The sequence below is a fragment of the Monopterus albus genome, unplaced genomic scaffold, assembly GCF_001952655.1.
Source record: "Monopterus albus unplaced genomic scaffold, M_albus_1.0 scaffold13.1, whole genome shotgun sequence".
NCBI lineage: Eukaryota > Metazoa > Chordata > Actinopteri > Synbranchiformes > Synbranchidae > Monopterus > Monopterus albus.
The window spans coordinates 1,348,057-1,370,849 of NW_018127893.1; the positions used below are offsets into that span (position 1 = coordinate 1,348,057).

Genomic DNA, 22,793 nt, shown 5'->3' on the forward strand with positions numbered 1-22,793 from the left:
GACTAATCACAAATATCCAACAACCACATCATGTTTTAAACCAACAAAAGTAACTCAGACATCCTTCTGTGCAGAGTAAAATGAATGGCATGGTAGAAGTGGTTGAGAGTAACTAAGTAAAATTACTCAAGTACTTTACCTAAGCAAAATTTTGAGGTGTCTGTACTTTGAGTATGGTCATTTTGTGCTACTTCATATTTTGACTTCTCTGTATCATAAAAGCTAATATTGTACTTTATTTACTAGCTTCTATCTGACTTGATTGATCCCTGATGTGAAAATGCCAAAATACCCAGCAGTACTTCAAATTATAGGCATAAATGAGCTCCACCTTTACCAGCTAGAGCATTAAATGTGAAGTACACAATAATATGTCAATTAATATCATCCAATAATTTAATATATGTTAATGGGAAATGTGTTAGTCCGCATAACGAGTACTTTTACTAAGAATACTTTTGTACTTAAGTAACATTTTGAATGTAGTAATTTTACTTTACACTGTGATATTGTTAGTTTTATTTAAGTAAACAATTTGAGTACTTCCACTACTGCATGGTAGCGAGTTCCTTATTTATTAGCCTAAAATATATTCAGACATTAAAACGAATGAATGTTAGAAATAAACAAGTGAAGAGAGAAACATCAGGAAAAGGGGCCAGACTTTGGGTAAATAGCATTTGCAAATGCAAAGGCATTTGGTTTGACATGTAAGGAATAAACATTGGGTAGTGATATTACAGAAAGAAAGTGTCAGGTTGTTCTCTAAATGCAAATGGACTTAAAATTTATATAAATACATTCAGTAATTGTCTCTGTAATGTCATGTTGGGCACCCCAACATAACATTTAAGACTCACAGGCCTGTGAGTCTTAAACAAAGGCATTTGCAAACACTGTTTGACCAGAAAATGAACAGGTTCAGATTGATCTCCACTACTCACGAAGTCGACTGCTCAGTGACTCAGGGAGTGAAAATGCCCGTTTCGACTCTGTCTGACCTCCCTTCACACTGTCACGGAGGGAACGCACACTCTTCTGCTGATTCCTGGCAAAACGAGCTCGTCGTATCTTCCACATTGCTGCATCGCTGAGGTTGGCTACGTTGGTTCGTACAGCTGTGATGGCTGCCAAAAGAAAGGTCACAAACAAAATGTGGAGTACTATTAGGCTATGATCATGTCATATCAAGAAACATGCAATAGATGTAAAGGAGATGTAGAAATCTAAATAAGGATGCATACTAGTAGTGAAAGGGAACTCCTTGTTGCAGTCCAGGTGTAACTGAGCCTCCAGAGACAATGTTTCAAAACGGTTGACAAAAAACTCCCAGCTAAGTGCAGGAATGTCTTTCTTGAGGAAGTGCAACAGAAGGAGTTTGCTGAGTATTACTGGCCGATCCCTCACAACAGTGTCAAACTGGAAATCCAGGCACAGGCATAACCCCTAGATAATAAACAACGCACACACAAAGAATAAATATACAGACAATTGTGGAAGAAGTTCTCTGATCCCTTACTTAAGTAAAAGCAGCAATAACATAGTGTAAAAGTCCTGCACTGAGAATGTTATTTATGTAAAAGTTCAAAAGTATTAGCATCAAAACATACTTAAAGTACTAAAAGGAAAAGCACTCGTTATGCAGAATGGCACATTTTACATTAATGTATCTCACATGATTTGATTATAATTACTGATGCATTATTGTCTTCATCACATTTAATGTTGCAGCTGGTAAAGGTTCTAGTTTAAACTAGCTTATACAGTATACTTATAATTTTAATTACTGCTGGGTAGCGTGTACATTTTCCACTGGAGATCAGTAAAGTCATGTTTACTGTATACTGTAATTTTTGTATTAATCTAGTTCTGAAAATAATACAGTTTAGTGAACTAAATATATTTGGGTTTTGGGCTGCTGGTGAGATTAACAAGCAACTTGAAGATGTCATCTTTGCCTGTGGGAAACAGTGATGGGCATTTATCACTATTTTCTGACACCACTTCAAACTAGAGCCAAACTATATATACAGTACATTCACCTATGCGTTACTGAGGAATGTGTGCCAGAGTTTGATGTACTTTTTTATTGGTTTTTAAGAAAAGGAATGGCCAGTGATGGTCAAAGGCAATGTGTTCAGATACAGGTGAGTTTTGTGTTAAGAGTTAGCTATAATTTAACACATAGTGCTGTAGAATATTATGAATTACATGAGTCCTAGATATTCACTACTATTTTAGTATATACTGTATGTTGTATAGCTAGCTGTCATTATGCAAAAATCCCAAAACTTCCAAAACATCAATCTCCACAGGAACAAAGACAAGGCTGTAAAATCTAGAAATGAGTATGATAATTTCCAGATACAGTTGCTTCACTCTGAGCTGAATAACTGTGTGAGCAGATCACCTGCAGGGCCGGTCTCTTGATGGTGTCCAGCAGAAGTCTGGCCCGGGTTGCCACAGCAGGGTTAACGTCCTCCACAGAGGCCAGGAAGCAGCAGAAGGCGTGTGCCAGGGAATACTTAAGCAAGTGGTTTTTTGTCACCGCACCAATGTCCAAGAACCGACACAGCACTGCTACCTTCTCAACTGAGAGTTTTCATGAGAATACAGAACGAAGCATCATCAGCGACTGACAACAGACAGGACACACAATACAAAAAAGAGGCAACAGATGTCCTGCAGTAATTATGACAGTACAATAAACAGACCCAGCTATGAGGTCATAGATGGAGATTGTTAAGATTTAAATTCTATTAAATATGTTCTGGTTTTGATTAAATGTCAATTTCTGAAGCATAATACACACAAAGGATATCTCACTGCTTATCTGTTTTACAAGTGTAAATGTAAGATTTAAATTTGTAGTATATAATAATCGCAAGTTATTGTGTTCACATTGTGGAAGAAATAAGAATACAGTCTGCTCCTAAAAAAATACTGTTGCATTGGTGATGGCTTTATTTGTCATGACTCAGATTTACATCTAATATTAGACGCTTTATTCTGAAATCAATAACCGCTCACCCACTCTGTGCTGACTGGCAGCACCTAGTCCTGACCACTAGATGTCAGTGTGGTAGTAAACAGATTCCCTGTTAGGTTTCAAATACATTTTTTGTCTGATTTATGCCCAAAACTATACAATTATCTGTTTTAAAACTATGAACAACAGGATAAACGAACATCATTAGAACTTATGGTAAAGACACAGACCATCAGCATTTTAACCTGCCATTGAGACAAATCATTTTACTAGGTGGACAGACGGAATAACTAAAATTCCTTTGTAGTTTAAATACCATTTAGTTAATAATTTATGCCTTCTAAGAAACATTAGCTGCAGCTTTGGGGCTATGGTCACTTAAGTTGCTCTCGTGTTTCTACCTTTAAGATCAGACTTAAAACTTTTATTTTTGATAAAGCTTATAGTTAGGGCTGGCTCAGGTGACCCTGAGCCTTCCCTTAGTTATGCTACTATAGGCCTAGGCTGCTAGGAGTCCCCTCATAATGCTCTGGGTTCCTCTCTGGTCCCCTCCTCTCCTCTCCTCTCTCTCCATGCATCTATATGCCACCATCCCATGTCACTAACTGTGTGTCTCCTCTCTCCCGTAGTGTGTCCTCTCTCTCCCTGTACCTTTCTGCATGTGTCCCTGGCTCTGGAGCTCTATGTTTCTGATGAGCAGTCACCAGCCACATCAACCTGCCCAGTGTTTGATTGTTTGTTGTTGTTTTTGTTGTGTCTTGTTGCTTTTCTTTTCTTTTCTCTCTCCTCTATCTACTCACCCCAACCGGTTGAGGCAGAAGGCTGCCCACCAAGAACTGGGGTCTGTCAGACGTTTCTTCCATTAAAGGGAGTTTTTTCTCCCTGCTGTTGCCAAGTGCATGGTCAAGGGGGGGTTGATGGGTTTTTCCTCTATAATATTAATAGTAAGGTCCAGACCTCACTTTGTAAAGTGTCCTGAAACAACTTTTGTTGTGATTTGGCAATATACATGTAAAATTGAATTGAACTAAATTTTCCATACATCAAATCAGAGGAGCTGGCCTCTGTCACTATTTCAAGTTCACATAGCTCCTCTCTGCCAACCACACACCCAGAAAAAACATATTATATAAGCAAATTGTTAGTAGTCCTCAAACATTTTGTTCATACAACCTTAACCACTTAGCTGGCACATCACTAAAACTAAAAATAAAAACTCCAGGATAATGACCATACTCTGTTCTTTATACCTGCATGTGGCTATGATCCTTTCCAGCAATTGAGGATGTCAGCAGATATCAGAAAAACCACATATTTAACTTCACACATCATATCAAGTCATCTACTTGTCTGTCTCTCACCTGCGTCGAATCGTATTTTCCAGTCTTTGTTGTTGAAGTTTGTGTTGATGAGGGTCCAGAAGATGTCAGCCCCGTGGGATAAAGAGAGAGCATGAAGGAGCTGGGGTACAGCCAGAGAGGCTAACTGGCAAAACTCAGACTTCAACATGGACCACAAACTGAAACACAAATAAATGGCAGTCAGGGATTTGGCTCAATCACCAACCTCAAACAAATATTTTATATCAAAGTTTTCAGTGTTTCTTATGTCATCGTCCCACCTTGGGATGAGCATCTTCTCCTGTACGTAGGCCAGAAACTGGGGGTGATCCTTACGTGCAAGGTACAAACACTCTCCATGGAGACACAGGATCTTCAGACAGTTGAGCATGTTGAACAAGATGTCAGGCTCCTCAAACTTGGACATCTCCTGAATATAAAGTATATCTGTGATTCGTATGTAGACTCGAATAAATCACAAGAAACATTCTTGAATGCCTCCAGTCTATTTGTGCCTCTGTTTTTATATTTGGCTATTAAGAACAAGTACCTGCAGAGTCGTGTATATAAGCTTCAGAGACACCGGAAGCTGCTGATAAGAAAACCTCTTATCAGAGTTGTTTTTCATGGCTGGAAGGAAGAAAGTGGAATGTTAGAAAGAATTCAGCTGCACTATGGTAGAGCGGATAGTTTAATGACTAATACAAAGATGGGTCTGAAACTGATACTGTTCACAAGTCAATACAGTAAATACAAAGCTGGAGACAGTAGCCAGTTAGCTTAGCATAAAGAACGGACATGAGGCAGTGGCTACTTCAGTTTTCAGTTATTGTGTGGAATAAACAAAGAAGATATAATGTGTTAATTAGTGAGCTTCAGAGGTGCTGCTAGGTGGACTTGATAACTGTTTTCCTCCAGGTACCAGTCTTTATGCTGAGCTAAACAAAGCTCGCTTATATATCATACAGACTTTGCCTTGTATGCTTATATATCATACAGACTTTGCCTTGTAGCTTACCTTAGCTAAAGTAAATCTGTACAGTTTCCAAATGCTAAAGTATTTCACAAAAGATCATTGGTATTCTCTGGCAGCCAACAGTTGAATACAATTATTTTTGTTTTGGATGACATACTTAATGGTTGTTATGTAAACAACACTGTACAGAACCGACACACACATGCACTATCAGGAGAGTGGTTACTGGGGTTGTCAGTGTGTGTGCCACTTGGATTGTCTCCTTCCGCACTTCTGTTCTCCACCCCATGGGAGAAATCTGGTTGAGGCATGATCAAAGTTTCCTCCAAACACTCTGTGGGTTCCTGCAGAGGAAATCAGACACTGTCAAATCGTCCTCTTCAAACAGTATGTTTCACATTATCAGTAGTTCATATGATTATACTGTATGTGTCATTCGTTTATTTTTAGCATTACTTTTAAATTCACAAAAATAAAGAGTGACAGATGTGTTTCATGAGCATGCTGTATGTCATCTACAAAATGACTTCAGTCAGGCACACAGTGGTGTTTCTGGCACTGTGGTTTGACACAGGATTACTGCATGGTAAACATTTCAAACCCCTACCAGCATGTTCACATGGTTCATTTATATTTGGTGCATAAAAATTTATGATGTATGTCTCACCACCAGGTGTATCTCTTCCCGGGGGGTCAACCTCTCCAGGAGCTCACAGCCCAGCTGGTAGCACAGGATGCTGGATTGGCACAGACTGCACTCCAGGGCCTTCTCATCCTTCTGGCAGGTATGTGAGCCACCCCATGGGGCCTGGAAGACATTGTTGATGATGCCCACAATATCCTTTCCCAGGCTGCTGTCTAGACCCAGCATCACACCATCGTCCTGGAGCTCCATCTGGGACAGTGGGGCAGATGACCGTAAAAACAGGGGAACAAAAGGTGGCGCATGACACAGATCTCAAGATCCCACCTGTGGGCACTGTTGTCATTGCACTGTGTGTCATTTTTCTCTATGTGAAAGAACAAGAAGAATGGTGAATATTGTCTGGGTAACACTTTGATATTACATCCTTAGCATATACCTGGTGGTACAATATGACAGGGTTTGGATTGCCCCCATATAAACAAAGAACAAAATTATTTTTTATAAAAATATTGTGCAAATTTTATCACCACTGAACATCAATGACAGACCATTAGTTCTCTGAGAAATGTGTTTTTAAAATATTTTTGCTGTTTTTTTTTTTTTTTTTATCAGGTTGGTACATTAAGGTCACCTGCTTTAGAATGAGGTCAAACATGAGGATGAAGCAGCCGAGATTCATGTCATCATCTTCACAGTCCAGATCCAGGGCACAATGGCCGGTGGCGTGACCCAGGTTTTTAAAGGGGCTGCAGTGCAGAGGGCTGCGGAACGGACTCCTGAAAGGGCTGGGGAAGGGGCTGAGGGTGTTGTTGTGTTGCCCACGGCGTCCTGGATCAGACACCACACTCACCTACAAGTAAAGAGTACAATATATGAAGTAAAAACAATGTCTCACTTCAAACTCAATCCATTTATGTCTTTGGCCATCTTTAAACCTTCGACATTTCTCCAAAATGAGTGCACGCATGAGTGCAGAGTTGCTCAACTATAAATGTCAGTGATAAATCTACATCACACTCAAGTTCAATTAAGCCCTTTTAGGCGAGCTATATTTAGACACTGGCAGTTACCATGACAACATTCAGTACATGCCAATGAATGGCAAAAAATAAAAGCCCAACAGAAATGTGCATGTTCTAATCCTAAACAGACATTTGTCAGAACAACAAAACATCCAGTAAAAGTTGTAATAACACCTAGTCAGGTGATGATTTCAGCAGAGTTAACTGGGGTTTTGAATCACTCTAAGCCCTAGCCTATTACTGATACTGTATGACAACTAAACTGCAATGGAAAGAATTGAAAATGAGCATTGGACTCCTGTATGTTTAATTTTTTGTGAGTATTTTAGGCATTGCGGTTCTCCTCACCCTCCGAGCCCCAGTGTTGCCAGTCAGATCTGAGTGGTGTGTCTTCTTCTGATTGGCCAGCTCCTTTAAAGAGTTCACTCCATCTGAGAACATCCCAATCAGCAGCTGAAGAGGAACCACAATGTCCAGCTCTGACAGCAGCTATGTCCAAAGAAAACACAGTGTCAGTTCACCAAAATCACAGAAAGAGATTTTTCTACTTTTTCTACAAGGTAGGTTGTTTTGGTTGTATTCCTTTAAGTTGAATGTTTTATAAAGTCAATAGCAGCATGCCTTTACAGAAACGTTATCTCAGAAAATTGCCAGCTTGTAACAGTTTGTATCAGAAACAATTTTTCTGAAGGAAAATAATGAAAATTATAGTTTTTCATTTTTTTCACCTATAATGATTCCATGTTTTAGGCAGCAAGAGAAAAACTAATTTCCCCTTCACCATAGCTGGGTTAGCTGAGTGATTATATGTCAAAACCCAGACAAAATGCACTATGCCAAGTTTTATGCACGGCGAGAAATCAGTGGAGTGAGTGGGAAATGTTTTTGTGTGTCAAACTGGCAGCACTTTTCTGTCTGATTTGAATGTGACCTATTTACTGAGGGTAAATTAATGCAATCTCTTGATCACAGTTGTGAAAGAAAGCTTGAAACTGATCCATGAATACAGGACTTCAAGCTCTGGGTGCATATGGGATGGAAGGCAAAATCCCTCCTACCTCTTTCAGTCTTATTCTATGACCCAAATCCATATTCAGGAGGGCTCCTGCCCAGACTCTCACACTCTGTGACAACCTGTTCAATTCACACTCACTGTGGACAGAACTGCAGGACATGACTGGACACAAGACTGTGTGTGTGTGTGTGTGTGTGTGTGTGTGTGTGTGTGTGTGTGTGTGGGGTGTGTGTGTGTGTGTGTGTGCGTGCATGCATGCACTTACATGCAGCCACAGCAGAGCTTGCTGTTGCACAGACGCTGGGTAGCCAGAGAATCTGCAGCTGATGAAGCCAAACATTTCCTCCATGGAGAAAGGCAGGGGACACAACTCAATATCAAACATCTTGCTGTAGGAAGAAGGCAAGAAATAAGAATATGTTGATATAAATGCAGGGAGGTAAGAGCAAAAATGTATCCTCAGATATTGTTACATAATCATTCTTGCTACTTCTGTTGTTTCATGATGCAGTATTGCAAATGTATTGTCCTCACAATGTCTTTGTGCTATTTCTTCTTCATTTGGGGATTTCATTTTTGCATTACATTTTCCAGCATATTTTATAAGTGGAAGCCACTAGCAACAGCATTATGTAATAATGGTAGCATAGCTAGTGCAGGAAAGCAAGACTTTTAAAGCTTTAATTACAGCAGCAGAGAGGTTTCATCTGAGGTTATTAGGCATGCCCAACAAATTAGGGTGTCTTGGTTAATTAACATTGTCAGAAATACACTTATTTGCTTTCTAGTTAGATTTTAAGATCAATATCACTGTAAGTACAGATCTGTAACAAATTTAAGGAAAAAATAAATACGTGAGAGGGGAAACATAACAGATGCAGATGATTTGGGTCTGCTTGTTCCCTTATAGGGGAAGGTCACTGTGAATTATTACACTGTTGTTTTGAAGGATTGCCTTTATCCTGTAATGAAACATTTCTATCCTAATGGCAGCGGTCTCTTCCAGGACTCCAGAGCCCCCATCCATAAGACATGAGGGGTCATTGAATGGTTTGATGAGTATAAAAATAATGTCAGTAATATTCTACCAAAGAAATTTCCTGGTGTCTCCACTTGGTACCTGACAGATTTGTTGTGATGACAAGATTCCATTAAAAATAAAAGCACAACTTGTCATTTTTATATTTCTCTTTGTACACAAGTTAAGAGATGGAGACAAAGGGTATTAATTATTAGTTTAGATGGTGTCTTCACACTTCTCTATGCTATGCTAAGCTTTTCCTATGCATAGACATCAGAGTGGTATCAGTCAACACTTGGCAACTCTTGGAAAAGAGCTTTCTTTCACTGACATCAAAACCTGTCATTTATCCTTGATGTGTAGACTACTACTATTGTCAGACTCTATCGTAGCTGCAGTGGAAATATGCTGACGCTATGCTGTGTGTGTTTGGCCAGTATCATCCAGCAACAAAAAATTACTCAAGCAAATGACAAAACTAGCCCAGAAGCTAAGGCAAAGAGTTGTCTGGTAATTCTATATACCATATACTGGAATAAGCACAGCCACGGGTAAGAAAACCAAATTATGTGTAATTTGATAAGGTACATGTACCTGAGCACTTCCCGAAACTCTTTGAGCTGGTGGTCAGGCACCTCAGTGCGAATGGCCTCCAGCCACTCAGGCATAAAGCACTCCCACAGCGGCTGACTGATGACATTGTAAGGTATCAGACATAGGATCCGGTTAAGGCCCTCCTTCAGTTGGGTCACCACGGTACATGACTTGTCCCAGTAACCTCCCACCTGGGAAAAAGTTAACAAACTGGTCAGCCACAAAAAACCTTTGGTAAAATTCAGTTCTCAGTGAAATCCTGATTTCATTTCAGGTCATTTTTAATCCCAGGTGTTGCACAGTGCAACACACTCAGATGTTGACATATGGTAAAACTGAGATCAACAGGAGTTGGCATGTACATTGGCTGGAGTTATAATGTTCATTTTCTGCATTTCCTCTATAATTCCTTAACCATGTATGCATAGTTAACCTGGGTCTTGACCTTACCCTGGCAAATTCAACAGGTTTAGGCAGCAAACACATGACCATGACGTCAAAGCGCACTTCACACACTGTCTTCAGCCACTTGGTGACAAACTGAGGCTTCAGCTTCTCTACCAGGCTTCCAACCTCATCATCCATCATGTAGGCAGTGGAGTGAAACCACTGGAAGACCATGCTGACAAGTCGAGCCAGACTCTCTGTGGGTGTGTTCTCATTGGGGGTACACAAGCTCACCTGCAGACATGAAGGTGAGAGAAGCAGACTAATCAGTCAGGTAACCATGAGTTCAACAGAGTAACGATAAGAGTCCATCTACTGTACACATTCTTATCTCTCCCTGCCCTGTTATTGACAGACACACCCACAGCTTATGATTACATACCAGGAACCAGATGCCAAACTGACTGAGGAGGCGTTGATCATGCTGGTCATCCTCTTTGTTATCAAACTCAATGTTGTCCAGAGAGTGGTGGGAGGCAGACAAGCCCATCTGACGACGCCTGTTCAGCTCAAACTCACGTTGTTCTGCATGAATTTCTGCTTCCTTGAGAAGACTGGATGCATATGGACACAATGAGAGGGTACACAGAGGCATAGAAGGCCCACAAGAGATATACTGACAGGGGAGAAATAAAAACACAGACAGAAAATATCCCGACACCACATGCACAGTACTGTTGTCTATACATTAATGAAAAACTTGTTTCACAGCTTCATAGACATATGCCCTGTAGCTGTCATATGTCAGTGTAAACACTGCACATGTACCTTATAACAGCTTCCACAGTGCATACAAGCTCCTCTGCACCGCACTCCCGGGTGTTGATGGGAGGGGGCGAGGTCTGATACAGATGGGTCTCCGCTGCAGCCCCCACCTCACTGCTGTGATGGTTGACATGGCAACGCTTGCAGTAGCGGACAGGCCGGTTGCCATGGCGCCCACAGCAGCCAGCAGAGAAGCAGGTGACCACGGCCCTCCTAACATGAGAGCTACAGTTCTACAATACAAAGCCAAGAAACAAGAGAAAGGAGGAGGAAGAGGAGGAGGAGATATCACTTCATCTCTATTCTTGGCAGCAAGGCAGCAAAAGTAAAAACATGTAACAATCTCTGTAATCAAATAAAAAGCCTCTAAAAATAAACATATTTCCAGGTCTCAAAAGCAGCTACCTACTCTCACAGTTATCTCCCTCTGCAATATGCATTTGTTTAGAGAGGTTAATTTGACCAGATTTTAATAGGGATACAAGTCTTTATATGTCCCCAGGGTGTCTCAGGTTTCTAAAAATAAAAAAACATGGCACTAGAGAAGGATCCTATTCTGTTCAGCATAAAATCTTGTGCCATTAGAGGGATGTAATGCTCCCAATCAAATTAGCATATCTGATGGTGAGTTCTTTCACTCACCCATCCATCTTTCAACATCAAAAGGTGCTAAAGAGATGCTACTGATGTTGTTGTTTCAGTTTGCTCTAGCTTGGACATTCTAGCTTATTATAAGTAGTTCTTCTCAGATGAATAGTACTGTCTCAGTGTCAGATTTGGTGTAAAGATCTTTCTGGAATATCAGAAAGCAAGGCTGGATTATAAACTGCTGGACAAATCAGGATGGAGGCCAGCTGTTTCCTCTGACAATACTGACTGGCTGCTCAGCCTGACAGGAATACCTGAAATCATCTTACACTCAGTTTTTCCAGTGTCTCCCTGGTAACCAGGAAACACCTGTGCCCTCAGCAGTGCATTCAACAACAGTGAACAAACATCATGCTGCAGCAGGCTCATTTAGAATGATTTGGCCTTTACTGAGCCACATCAGTGAATGGACTCCTCAAAGACATTTCAGGTTAATAAATACATGACTATGTTATGGATCACAGGTAAAAATAGATTTAATGAAATACTTCTAGGGTTAACAGGTTCGGTTTGTTTCTGTATTCAGTGATAAAAGCAAGTTACTGTACTGTTCGGTTTGGGTAGTTTAAATCAGAATGGCATTATTATAAAAAGGTAGACATGGAAATTAGAGTTAATATTGCAAGACAAATGTCTTACCTTTTTTTGACAAATGGCAGATATTTCTGCTGCAAAGCAATTTTCAGGCAAAAAAAAATGTAATTGTTAAAAAAAAACTTTATATTAAGTATATAGTAGTGTTCACTCATGAAATACATCCCAGTACATAAATCTTTGTTTAATTCACCAAAGAGCACAAACAACATATTAATATAATCTGTACTGACTATTAAAAGGTTTATATTATGGGAAAACAGTTCTTTAAATGACAAATTAAAGGAAAATCTAACATGAAGTGCCTCAGTAAAGTGTTGAGCCACTACATGCCACCAGAACAGCTTCAGTGCACCTTGGCATTGATTCTACAAGTCTCTGAACTCTGCTGGAGGGATGAACACCATTTTTCTAAAAGATATTGCCTCATTTGTTGTTTTGATGATGGTGGTAGCAACGCTGTCTAACATGTCCAAATTGTCCCATAAATGTTCAATTATCACATCATTTTCATCCTCCTCCACCATTCAGTGACATCTCGTGCCCTATGGATGGGAGCACCGCCAGCCTAGAAGAGACTACTCACTGAAGGGGTCAGGCAATCAGGTTTTTCCTTTGATTTGTCACCATCTGTTTGTCGTCAGATAACTAAGAGTACACTTCAGTTATCAGATTGAATAGGATTAAATATCTGTACCTACACCAGCTGTTGTACAAAAAAACCCTGTCTTCATCATGTATGCTGTACTGAATATTATATTTGTATTATGCCTCTTTATCAGTAGAAAGGACAAAAAACTGAAATACAAAAATGCAAAAATGTTCCAACTGATAGGTTATCTTTCGGTTTGTGAGCACTCACCTTGAGGCAGGAGTACATCAACAAGCCATTCAGCATGATCTCTGAAAAGGTCAAAGAAACTGATAAACAACACAACATGAAACAAAAATGTTAAAATAATATAATATGTCTATGTAATTATAATTATCTCCATGTTGGAAAAAAGAGAAATAAGTGTCTGTGTGGTTTTGTGATGATGATTTCATTATCAGCACAAGGGAATTACATAACCATGGTGATGTATTTCCCTGGAGACAAAGAGAGAAATAATGAGACAGGCAGTAGGTGCTGTATGTTTGGAACGGCATCTTACTGAAGGAGGGGGAGGATCCAAGGGATGGAGAAAAAAAACTCAAAGCAAATCCATACCCTGCTATCCTCTGGCTGCACTCCTCACATATATAAAGAGGAGGGGGCTTGTCTCCCAGGGCAACAGACAGAGTTGGATCTATACACATCTGCAAATGCAACACAGGCAGCATCAGAATATGGATATGGTATTTCAAAGAGACACATACAGATGCTTTGTTTTGTTTTCATGAAATAAAGGGAAAGCAACAACTTGGGAACGGCTGTAGGATAAAGACAAATTACTAAGAAAACTTACTTAAAACCCTTCCCCACTCTCCCCAGAAATGTAGACTATCCTCTCTTCAGCAAAAATAACTAAATAAATATAAATTTGCTAAACCCTTCCACCTTCATAAATTCTGTCCTTAAGAATAGAGTATAGAGTCATTCATTTTCCATGTTACCTATTCACACATTAATCTCTAGGGGTAGTATACTCCTGGTCTTGAACCAGAAATCTTGTGACACCTATACCTGTCTGTATCCCCATGCTTCTGTGTGGATGGCTGCTTTCATATGCTGCTCTCCACTCTCTTGCAACCTGTGCCTGACTTGTGCTAAAGCCCAGTGCTCATGGACTCAACATTCATATGGTGCTCTGCAATTTACTGAGCTCATCTGATACCACCCAGTCCTGTGGGTGTGCTATGTGGGGTCACTGATTCCAATTAGGCCCTCCTTCCCGGATGCCCCCTCCCTGCTCCTGGTAATTGAAATCTGGCCCCAGTCTGTGGCCCTGTTCCTTTTCCATTTACCGGTTTTGAGCACAGTTGAGTAAAGGCAGGCACAGCAGCTAAAGCAGTAGAGACTGGTATAAAGTAGCAGAGATCTTGATATCATTACCCTACTCACACAGCTGCCTGGGCATGCACAGATTTACTTACAGAGGGACACACAAAAGCAAATATGCCAACACAAACAGTTAAGCTCAGTATGGCAACCTGGCACATGCCCATGCATTCCCAGTAAAGCTCTCAAGGGAAACTGCTTTTGAATATGTGACATCCTGCTAATCTGTCTTCTGAAAGTAGTGTATGCATCCAGCCACCATAAATTTAACTGTGATGGAAGAGTTAATGTTTAAGACTTTATATATTTTTAAGACTGTATTCACCTTGACAGCGGGTTTATTGATAGCGTTGTGGCACTCAATATGTTGACAGTGGATGGGATTCCAGGCTGATCCAAGGAAATACAATGAAGACAGAACATTGGCAGGAGGCAAGGAATAAAGCAGAAAAATGGGGGATAGGTTTGACCTTTAGTCAGTTCAAGGACAGACAGAGGATCTGATGTGACATTAACAGAATCTGACCTGTGTACTGCAGCCCTCTATATTCACTGATGGCTCCTGGTGGCTTCAGGTTGGGCCAGTAATGAAACAGCATCTGCACAGCTGGGGGCTTTACTTGTGATGGACCATAAGATATGACATAAAGAAGATCCTGTACACAATATAAATGTCAACAGTTATAAAAGCACAATAATATTCAAAGATATATCAGGAAAGAAACCAGATTAAGGTTTTCATTACAACACAATTTATACCCATTCTATAAAGACTACATATTGTTTTAAAATCATGATGGGTTTTGATATTTTTAGATTTATATTCAAAGGTACAATTTTTTTAAACATGTGTTCATTTGCTTTATTTCCTACAGTTACAAGATTTTTAAAAAATTGATAGCACTCTCATGTCTCTACACTTAACACGAAGCCAGCACCAGCAAAGCAGTTAGCTTAGCTTGGCAGCCTATAGGGGGAACAGTTAGCTTGAAATGTAGCTTAATGCAAATTGTGGATTTGGGATATTAAGTACTGTTTTTTACAAATCTTTTTTACAATTTTATACTAATCAAACAAACAAGATATAATGAGTTAATCAATTAGCTTTAGCTGGTAGCAGATTTGTTTAAACACTTGAACAGTGCCAGTCTAGCTGTTTCTCCATTTCTACTCTTTATGCCAGGCTAAGCTAACAGTAGACTGTAGCTTCATATTTACAGCACAGATTATTACACAAGCATGATATTAACCTTCTTATCTAACTTTCAGTAAGATAGTAAATGTGCATATTTCCTCAAATGCGAATTCCTTTAAACTTTTCAAGAGACCAATATAATTTTTAGTTTCAGGCCAGACATGTTTCACAATTAAAAATAAGATATCATTGGAATGAAACTTGTCCATTATTACACAAATGTCTTCATATTAATATGATGTATTTAGAGGAGAAATACCTTCCACACTTCCTGTTTGTGCTTCATTAGACACTCCAACAACTGGCAATGATATACTAGAAAGATGTAGAGATTATTGTAAGTAAGGAGCCATCACTACATTACATTTCAGCATGAATTAGAATTGCAAAAGCAAAAGCAGCCAAAGTGATGGCTTACCTGGATTTGAGGTGTACTGCATTGCAATCATGAGCATAGAGGAAGCAGACAGATTGACATAGGCTGGGACTCCACCCTCCCTCCGAGTGGAACCCACTACAACAAGCAAGAAAAACAAAAAGGAAGAACAACAACTTGAAAGATTATTATTTGTTTTCTTTCAGGTGGCAGTGGAAATTGATGAACTGGTGTGTTAGTGTGATTTCAAAGCTTGACTGTAATCTCATAGCATTTTGTTAAATTGTCTGTACAATTCTTAACACCAGTTATATGCTGAGCTTCATTATGACAGGAGGTGAACACATCATGATAATTATCTTGTGATGGATGATACTTACATATAGCCATGGGGAGGAAAGAGTTGCTCAGGTACTCAATGATGTCTTTGTGGAGGAAAGGGGGAAATGTAGCTAAAGTGGAGATCATAGTATAGGGCAAAGTGCTGAGAATATCATCACTGAGAAAGGGCAGGAGGCAAGTTGTTGTATAAAATATGGACTGTCCCAGATCTGGTGAGAAAGAAAAAAGGCAAAAAAAGACAAAGAGAGATACACAGACACTCATTCAATTAACTGTACATACAGTATTCTTACACTGTATGCAGCCACAGATGTCAAAGTTACTTTTCAGTCATTTTAATGGTATAGCAGTGAAAAAAGAGAACATCTGGGATATGAGCTTCTGATGAGGGCAGTGCGCTTTCTTTAAAAGCAAATGAAGTAAAGTTTGCCCTCAGGAAAAGTAGAGCATTCAAGGAGATGGGTTTTCATGCTTTTGAGCTTTTTTTAACAGTGGTAAAATATTCATGAAAAATAAGAGTACTGAGTGTAATGCAGCCTTAGGCCCATGGAAAAAAAAACAGTGTGGAAATAAGTCATTCTCATATGTATTCTAAATGTATAAAAAAAAATAAAAAATTCATTTACCTATGTATGTTTTCCATTTAACATATATTTGTACAAGACAACATAAGTAAAACATTTCTCCCACTTTACATAACAAACATGCAGTCAGGTATGATAGACAGAAGAGAAGGCCTATGTCTGGTGTATCCAATGGCTTATGAACGATTAAGTTGACAGGATCCAGCGTGCTCCCAATCACCCCCATGCATCCCTCAAGATCCTCAGCAGAACTTCTCTCTTCCCGTTACAAAAGAGGCCAAAAAAGCAGCAGAGGCTTCATGCAGGCCAGAAGGCTTGGGGATGATGATGATAAAAAAGTGGTGCACTGGGCCTTGACTCACCATGCTGACCGTGCTGCAGCAGGGGCACCAGGTCAAGCAGGGTCACGAGGGTCACATAGAGGCCCTGATAGTCCAGAGAGGGGTACTCTGAGAGCTGAGCGTCCCGACTCTGCTGCCCCTGCCCCCCGCGGTCTGACGGGGCATCACGCAGAACGCTGTAAAGGAGGGAGCGAGTAACTGTAGGGTTGATGGAACTGACTTGTGGTCTTAGAGATGGGGTGAGTGGGAATGGCACAGGAAAAAGACACATGGTCATGGGCACGGCCAAATTGGAAGCTTCCTGGTTCTCCTTCCTGCCTGTGCGGGACAGAATGCTGCTCCGGGGCGGGAGGGGAGGGAGGGTAGGGGAGGGGAACAAGGGAAAAAAAGAGACAACAAAGACACAAAAAAACAGCACATTACATTGAAATGGCACTACAGAGACAGCGTAAATAGAAAAAAACAAACCCAGATAAACCCCACATAGGATGCAGTGTCTCACTATTTGACTGTATCACTGAAGGCATGGGCAATTTTTCCCTGCTTTGTCTGTTCAGAGCATTCGTAGTTCAATTCATCTCTTTTGTCTACTTGGGAAACAAAAAAACATGAGCACAAACTGCAATGATCACTGCATCTCATGCGTATCTGGTGACAAGGAGCAAAAATATAAAAAATGGCATGTTTTCAGTGGCAACCCCATACTTCTCCAAAAAGGGACCAGTACAATAGACTGTCCCTCAATGGCTGCCAGCTTCCAATCAGAAAGGTCAGTGGCTACCATGCAAAAAGGTCAATGAGCTGTGGAATTTATTTTAAAATGAAATGTCCTTGTCTTTGGTGGGGCTGTCAAGGATGGGAGTGACACCAAATTGGTTCAGGAAAATACAGAGGTGACACTTTTGAAACATGCTTCAGCCAGTAATAAACATGTGTGTGAGGTTAGATCAAGTGTTCCTAGGTCACAGCACATGTTTATTGCACCAGAGAAATAATGTCCGTATGCATACGTTATGATACTGTACCAGTATCATCAGGAGAAATAATGAGATCCAACAGGCATATGGATTCAGGTTTCTAAAATAAATGTCACAACTAATCTACGGTAGAGGAGAAACTATAATGACAAAGGAATAGGTTGTATCAGGGGGAGATGACTGGTAGCATTATGTTTGTGAGCTAATGCAGGATGGACAATTGTGTTTGCTGTCCCCTGGGGAAGGTGGTGGGTATATTCAATTTTAAGAGAGGAAAAACAAAAGCAAAAACTAGTAGGGTTGAGTGCAGAGCATCTAGGGTGGAGGAGGGGGAAGGAGGGGCCCGAGAGCATTGCTCTTTTTACTACACATTATTAAAGAGCTAAGCTGTTCTATCAGGCAAATGATTGGGATTTATCATGAAAGCCCAGATTAGAAATGCTGATGTAATTTTTTTTCTTATTATTTATTATGAGAGGTCACTCAAAAAGTAGAATTAACAGCATTCTTGGCAGGTGAGAAAGGGGATTTCATTAAGAGTTTTTTTTTTACATAACATTAGATGTTGAGGCAGTAACATTTTCTGACTTATCCCCTCAAAGTTATACTCTGCAAGATTTTAGTCATTGTAGAATCTTTCTTAAAACTGCTTTTTTACAACTTAAACCCAAACAGGACTAATATACAACAACTGACTCTATCTCAGAGTATGACTTTTTCACTGCCCGTATAGAAAACATCAGTATTAATTTGAACAATGAACTTAGACATAAACAGACACATTCACACGCATACACTGAACATATACACACAAGGACGCACACATATGTGCACACACACATACATACAACACAAAAATTACAAACATATACAACACATAAAACACATGTAGAAATGCACTGATACAGACACATGACATACATTGACTGTCAAACCCTGCACTGGTAATACAAAATCATTGACTGTGTGTATTAATAATTCAAAGCACATTCAGACTAGCAGGTTTTCAGGAATGTGTAGTAAAAGCAAAACTGCGTTACATCTAAAATAATGTCTAAACAATTAATAGATGATTCTTGCTCCCTGCAGTCTTTCTTGTGAGTGATACACTGTGGCATGAAGTCAGTGAGATTCGTTGATGCAGAGAGCACAGTTTGACTGGGAGAAATATGATGCCTCATCTTTACGGAGGCAAACTTAACCTTTCTCTATCTTCTGTCTGTATCTGACCTGTGCTGAACCTAAAATTGATGTGTGAATCAGCAACCGCCTCGTTTGGCCATTTCATTTTTCTTTCCAGGAACATGACACATGCTAGCTCCACGTTTCAAGGCTCACTCCTCCCACTGTCTCACTCTCTCTCTCTCCTTTTACATTTTCATTTTTCTTTCTTTCTTCACTCCAGGCTTCAGAAAACACAGGTGTATAGATTATCCTGGAGTCCCTGCTGAGGAAACCAGACCTCTCTAATGGTGGGGACAATCATTTGTTCTGCATATCAAAAGCTGAGAGGCCATATCAAGCAAGTGCTAACAGCGGCATCATAGCGAGTGATTGTATTCCCACTCGGATGACACTGTCCCTCAGAGGCAAACTCAGCGCTTGAGTTAACACAAATTCCCACAGTTGTAGCTCCTGTTATGCTCCATCTGTGCCAAAGACATATGAGAAGTTGTGTTTAAAGCAGAATTCACAGTGGCTGCCGGTGCTGGACAGCCCTTCAGCAAAGCACAAAGTATCCAGGGTACTGTGTGAGCATCACTCAGTGCAGGACTAATCCTTATGGGGCTGAGGCACGTGTAGAAGGAGAGATGCCAATCTCAAATAGATTGCACCCTAAGCTGATAATAATGATAAAAGTGGGGCATACAATTCATCTTCCAGTAATCCCACCCTTTTTGTAAATTAGCTAATAGGTTGGGACAGTGTCTCTATTTTCTCTGAAGCCACTGGGCAACAAGACTAAACCAACAACATCACATACAAAAATGTCCCATCACTGCAGGGTATTTTGGTATGGAAAGAAGCTGGAGCTGGGGGAAAAAGATAACTGACACATTGTGAAATTAAATGTGTCCAAAATGGCCGCCTACTTGACCTATGTTGGAGGAGGAAATAACATGCTGTTCCTTCCTCAGACTTTCACAGCACACAGGGGAGCTGGCTGACCCTGCAATAGCAAAGCCGGAGGAGCTGCCCTCCGCTGGTCCCTATGAAAAGGAACACAACAGGCCACCCCAGGGAAGCATTCATCTTGCAGCCAACCACTGAATCAATAAACATCACTGAGCCGTCTATCTCTGCTGTTGCTTTAACACAACACTGTAACCGAATAGGAAATCTTCTTCTCTGTATTCAAAGCTTTGCCCTGATTTCCTACTGACATGCTAAATTCATATTAGTCATTTAATGGTGTCACTGTCATCCCTTTCAGAAAGTGTCAGAACAACCTACTGTAAGTAAACTTGTGTGATCATAAAGGAAGCTACATATCAAACATTTTACAGTCTGTTACTTCACCTGTTGGCTCCAGAGCAGGGTACTTACCTGAGCAGGGTTTGGGAAAAGTATTTCAGAGTGTTTGCAATGTCTGTTCCAGAGGGCACAGGGTAAATATTATGTTGCACACGGTTGTGATACTCTTGCAAGTATCGTATCTTAGAGGCAACTAGACAAAATAAAGAGCAGAGTAACAAGCGAATCAACACTAATGAGACTCTAATCGGGAGCAAAAATAATAATTTGTGCAGAAAAATAAGGAAATTGGTTGAACATGCATGAATATACAGGATGTTTCTGTCATTGTTTCTTGGCTAAGATTGATGTAGACACTTAAAAGCTTGCAGTACAAATGCTCCAATTATCAAGTTAAACAAAGAGTCTGTGTTCTCATGACTCTCTGGCCTTTACCAGGTGACCTTTTTAATTTAGCAGCAAGGTCACATGAAGCCCTAGAGGAGGCAGTAACCTATTGCTTACAGGAAACAAGCTTATGCACAAAAGGCTGCCAGTTCAAGTCCCAGGACAAGCTGAGGAAATGTGGTCAGAGTTGAACATAAGAGAGGGCTTACTCATCCCTTCACTAATAACACTAAGAGACATTTCAGCAATGGGCTCTTGCTGCTGTTGACCTACTCCCTTTAGTCACTGTGTATTCATTATTTTTGCCTGGTTAAATGGGAGAAAAAATAAGTTGGACTGGATGATCGCTGACCCATTTTCTGTGACTTTGGGCTGTAGTGTTTAACTTCCTCTCTGACTTGTAAATGACAAATCCCACAATAAAAATAACAGCCGCAGGCTGACCATATGTGATGGTGCAACACATACTTTCTCTCCTTAAATGTAAACATCTTGAGAGACAAATCCATGTTTCAAACACTGTGATGCTTAAACACCTCACTAAATTTACAGCTGCCAATATGTTCTTTAACAGCACAAGCATAATCATATAAGCTGGGTTTATATTTTTCTATGCATGTTAGTTTGATCAAGTATTAAATATATTGATCACTAAACAATATCAGCTACACACAGGTTTAAGCCAATTGAGATGGAAGCCCCAAATATCAGGTTTGACCCCATGTGTATGTCTATTACATTCTTAGAGTGAACAATAGCTGATAAAAAGTGTGCAGAGATCGGTCAGTAATATGAGAGAGAATATAAAGACAGAGGTTGGTTTCCACCTGTTCAAAAGCAAATGGAAGAATAAAGAGGAAATTAACAACAGCCTTCAGGGTGGTGTGACCAAACAACATTATTGATCAATGCCACCATATTGTTCAGTAGAGACTCTACCAGGTCGACCTTGAGACCAACACTGCACCTCGCTACATCCAGACCCGTCAGTCAAAGAAACATAACAGGAGGACTGCGTGATCTAGAGGTAAAATTGTTTTCCCTTAACATGCAGAGACATACAAGGAGATACAGCGGTTTCCCGTGTGCACTGAGCCCCCCCATGCATCCTCTGCAGTGAGAGGACGTGTTGCAACCTGCCTTGGCAACCGCGGTTTCATCACCAAGGACAGCTCCTCTTATTCGCTTTCTTGGTTAAAACAAAAATCACATTCCCAGTTTCCAAAACCCCGTGACAAGACGCATCAAACACAAACACACAGCCGTACTTACACTGCTCTGCCTTGGTAGACATTTCGCAGACACTTGAGGAAACATAAAACCCCAGAGTGCCAATTGTTTTAGTGTGTTTTTTTCCTCCCTTGCGTTGTGTTTCCTTCAGTCCTGTAAAAGTGACTATACCCCCCCACACACACAGCTCAGGCTCGGCTTGATTGTACCACTCTGCGCGATGGATTCATCAGCTGTGGCTTTTTTAGCGGCGGTGCGGTCGTTTGCCTGAGCTTTTAACAGAATTAAAATGAGGACCCCTTTTGTGAGTCCGTTTTTAGTGTTAAGGATATTGTTCTTTCATGGCGGAGAGCAATGGTGATATAGCCTACATCTGCCACAACATACCTTTCCAAATGGTCTGATCCAGCTTTGACAAATTGTCATTCAAGAGTTCCAACACCCCTATCAGTTCTCTTATAGGAAAACAGACCATCGAGGACCTCAGCATATTTATGTGCTTCATTATTATTCATCATTTTTTGTCTTTGTGCAAAATATAAAACACTAAACATGCAACAGATGGTTGTCAAATTGGTATAATCATGGCGAGTCTTATATATATTATAACCATATAAATTATAGCCTATATTTTCTTTTGCTTCTTCTTTTTCTTTATTAACAAAAATGAATATTTGTCTATGGGCTATTAATCTCCATCATCACCTTAAAGTATCTTTAAACTGTTTTTAATCTATATAAATTCTTTAAACCTGTAAGCTGTAAGAAAAACATCAACTGGACTAGGTTTTTTAGGTCGAAGACGTTTCACCTCTCATCCAAGAGGCTCCATCAGGCCTGCCCGACTG

At 40.2% G+C, this 22,793-nt stretch overlaps 1 protein-coding gene across 8 annotated transcripts in view; it reads right to left on the bottom strand.

The window, feature by feature from the left end:
* unc79 (unc-79 homolog, NALCN channel complex subunit) overlaps nt 1-22,307 on the bottom strand; it is a 33,825-nt gene extending 11,518 nt beyond the window's left edge. For 4 of the 8 annotated variants that reach the window (XM_020590990.1, XM_020590989.1, XM_020590987.1 and 1 more), the window contains exons 1-26: nt 21,988-22,307; nt 20,401-20,521; nt 16,898-17,211; nt 15,990-16,160; nt 15,652-15,747; nt 15,493-15,548; nt 14,565-14,694; nt 14,364-14,428; nt 13,268-13,356; nt 12,920-12,960; nt 12,103-12,131; nt 10,819-11,048; nt 10,433-10,604; nt 10,054-10,284; nt 9,604-9,794; nt 8,254-8,377; nt 7,322-7,462; nt 6,583-6,801; nt 5,973-6,200; nt 5,508-5,649; nt 4,880-4,959; nt 4,611-4,759; nt 4,351-4,508; nt 2,411-2,592; nt 1,245-1,446; nt 945-1,127 (exon numbers count right to left, since the gene is read on the bottom strand). In XM_020590990.1, coding sequence (XP_020446646.1) covers nt 945-1,127; nt 1,245-1,446; nt 2,411-2,592; nt 4,351-4,508; nt 4,611-4,759; nt 4,880-4,959; nt 5,508-5,649; nt 5,973-6,200; nt 6,583-6,801; nt 7,322-7,462; nt 8,254-8,377; nt 9,604-9,794; nt 10,054-10,284; nt 10,433-10,604; nt 10,819-11,048; nt 12,103-12,131; nt 12,920-12,960; nt 13,268-13,356; nt 14,364-14,428; nt 14,565-14,694; nt 15,493-15,548; nt 15,652-15,747; nt 15,990-16,160; nt 16,898-17,211; nt 20,401-20,521; nt 21,988-22,009 — 3,766 coding nt within the window. In that variant the 5' untranslated portion in view covers nt 22,010-22,307. Of the gene's footprint in view, nt 1-944; nt 1,128-1,244; nt 1,447-2,410; nt 2,593-4,350; nt 4,509-4,610; nt 4,760-4,879; nt 4,960-5,507; nt 5,650-5,972; nt 6,201-6,582; nt 6,802-7,321; nt 7,463-8,253; nt 8,378-9,603; nt 9,795-10,053; nt 10,285-10,432; nt 10,605-10,818; nt 11,049-12,102; nt 12,132-12,919; nt 12,961-13,267; nt 13,357-14,363; nt 14,429-14,564; nt 14,695-15,492; nt 15,549-15,651; nt 15,748-15,989; nt 16,161-16,897; nt 17,212-20,400; nt 20,522-21,987 lie in introns of those variants that run through there. The other 4 variants (XM_020590991.1, XM_020590986.1, XM_020590988.1 and 1 more) reach the window with 4 other exon arrangements.
* Nucleotides 22,308-22,793: the final 486 nt, after the last annotated feature.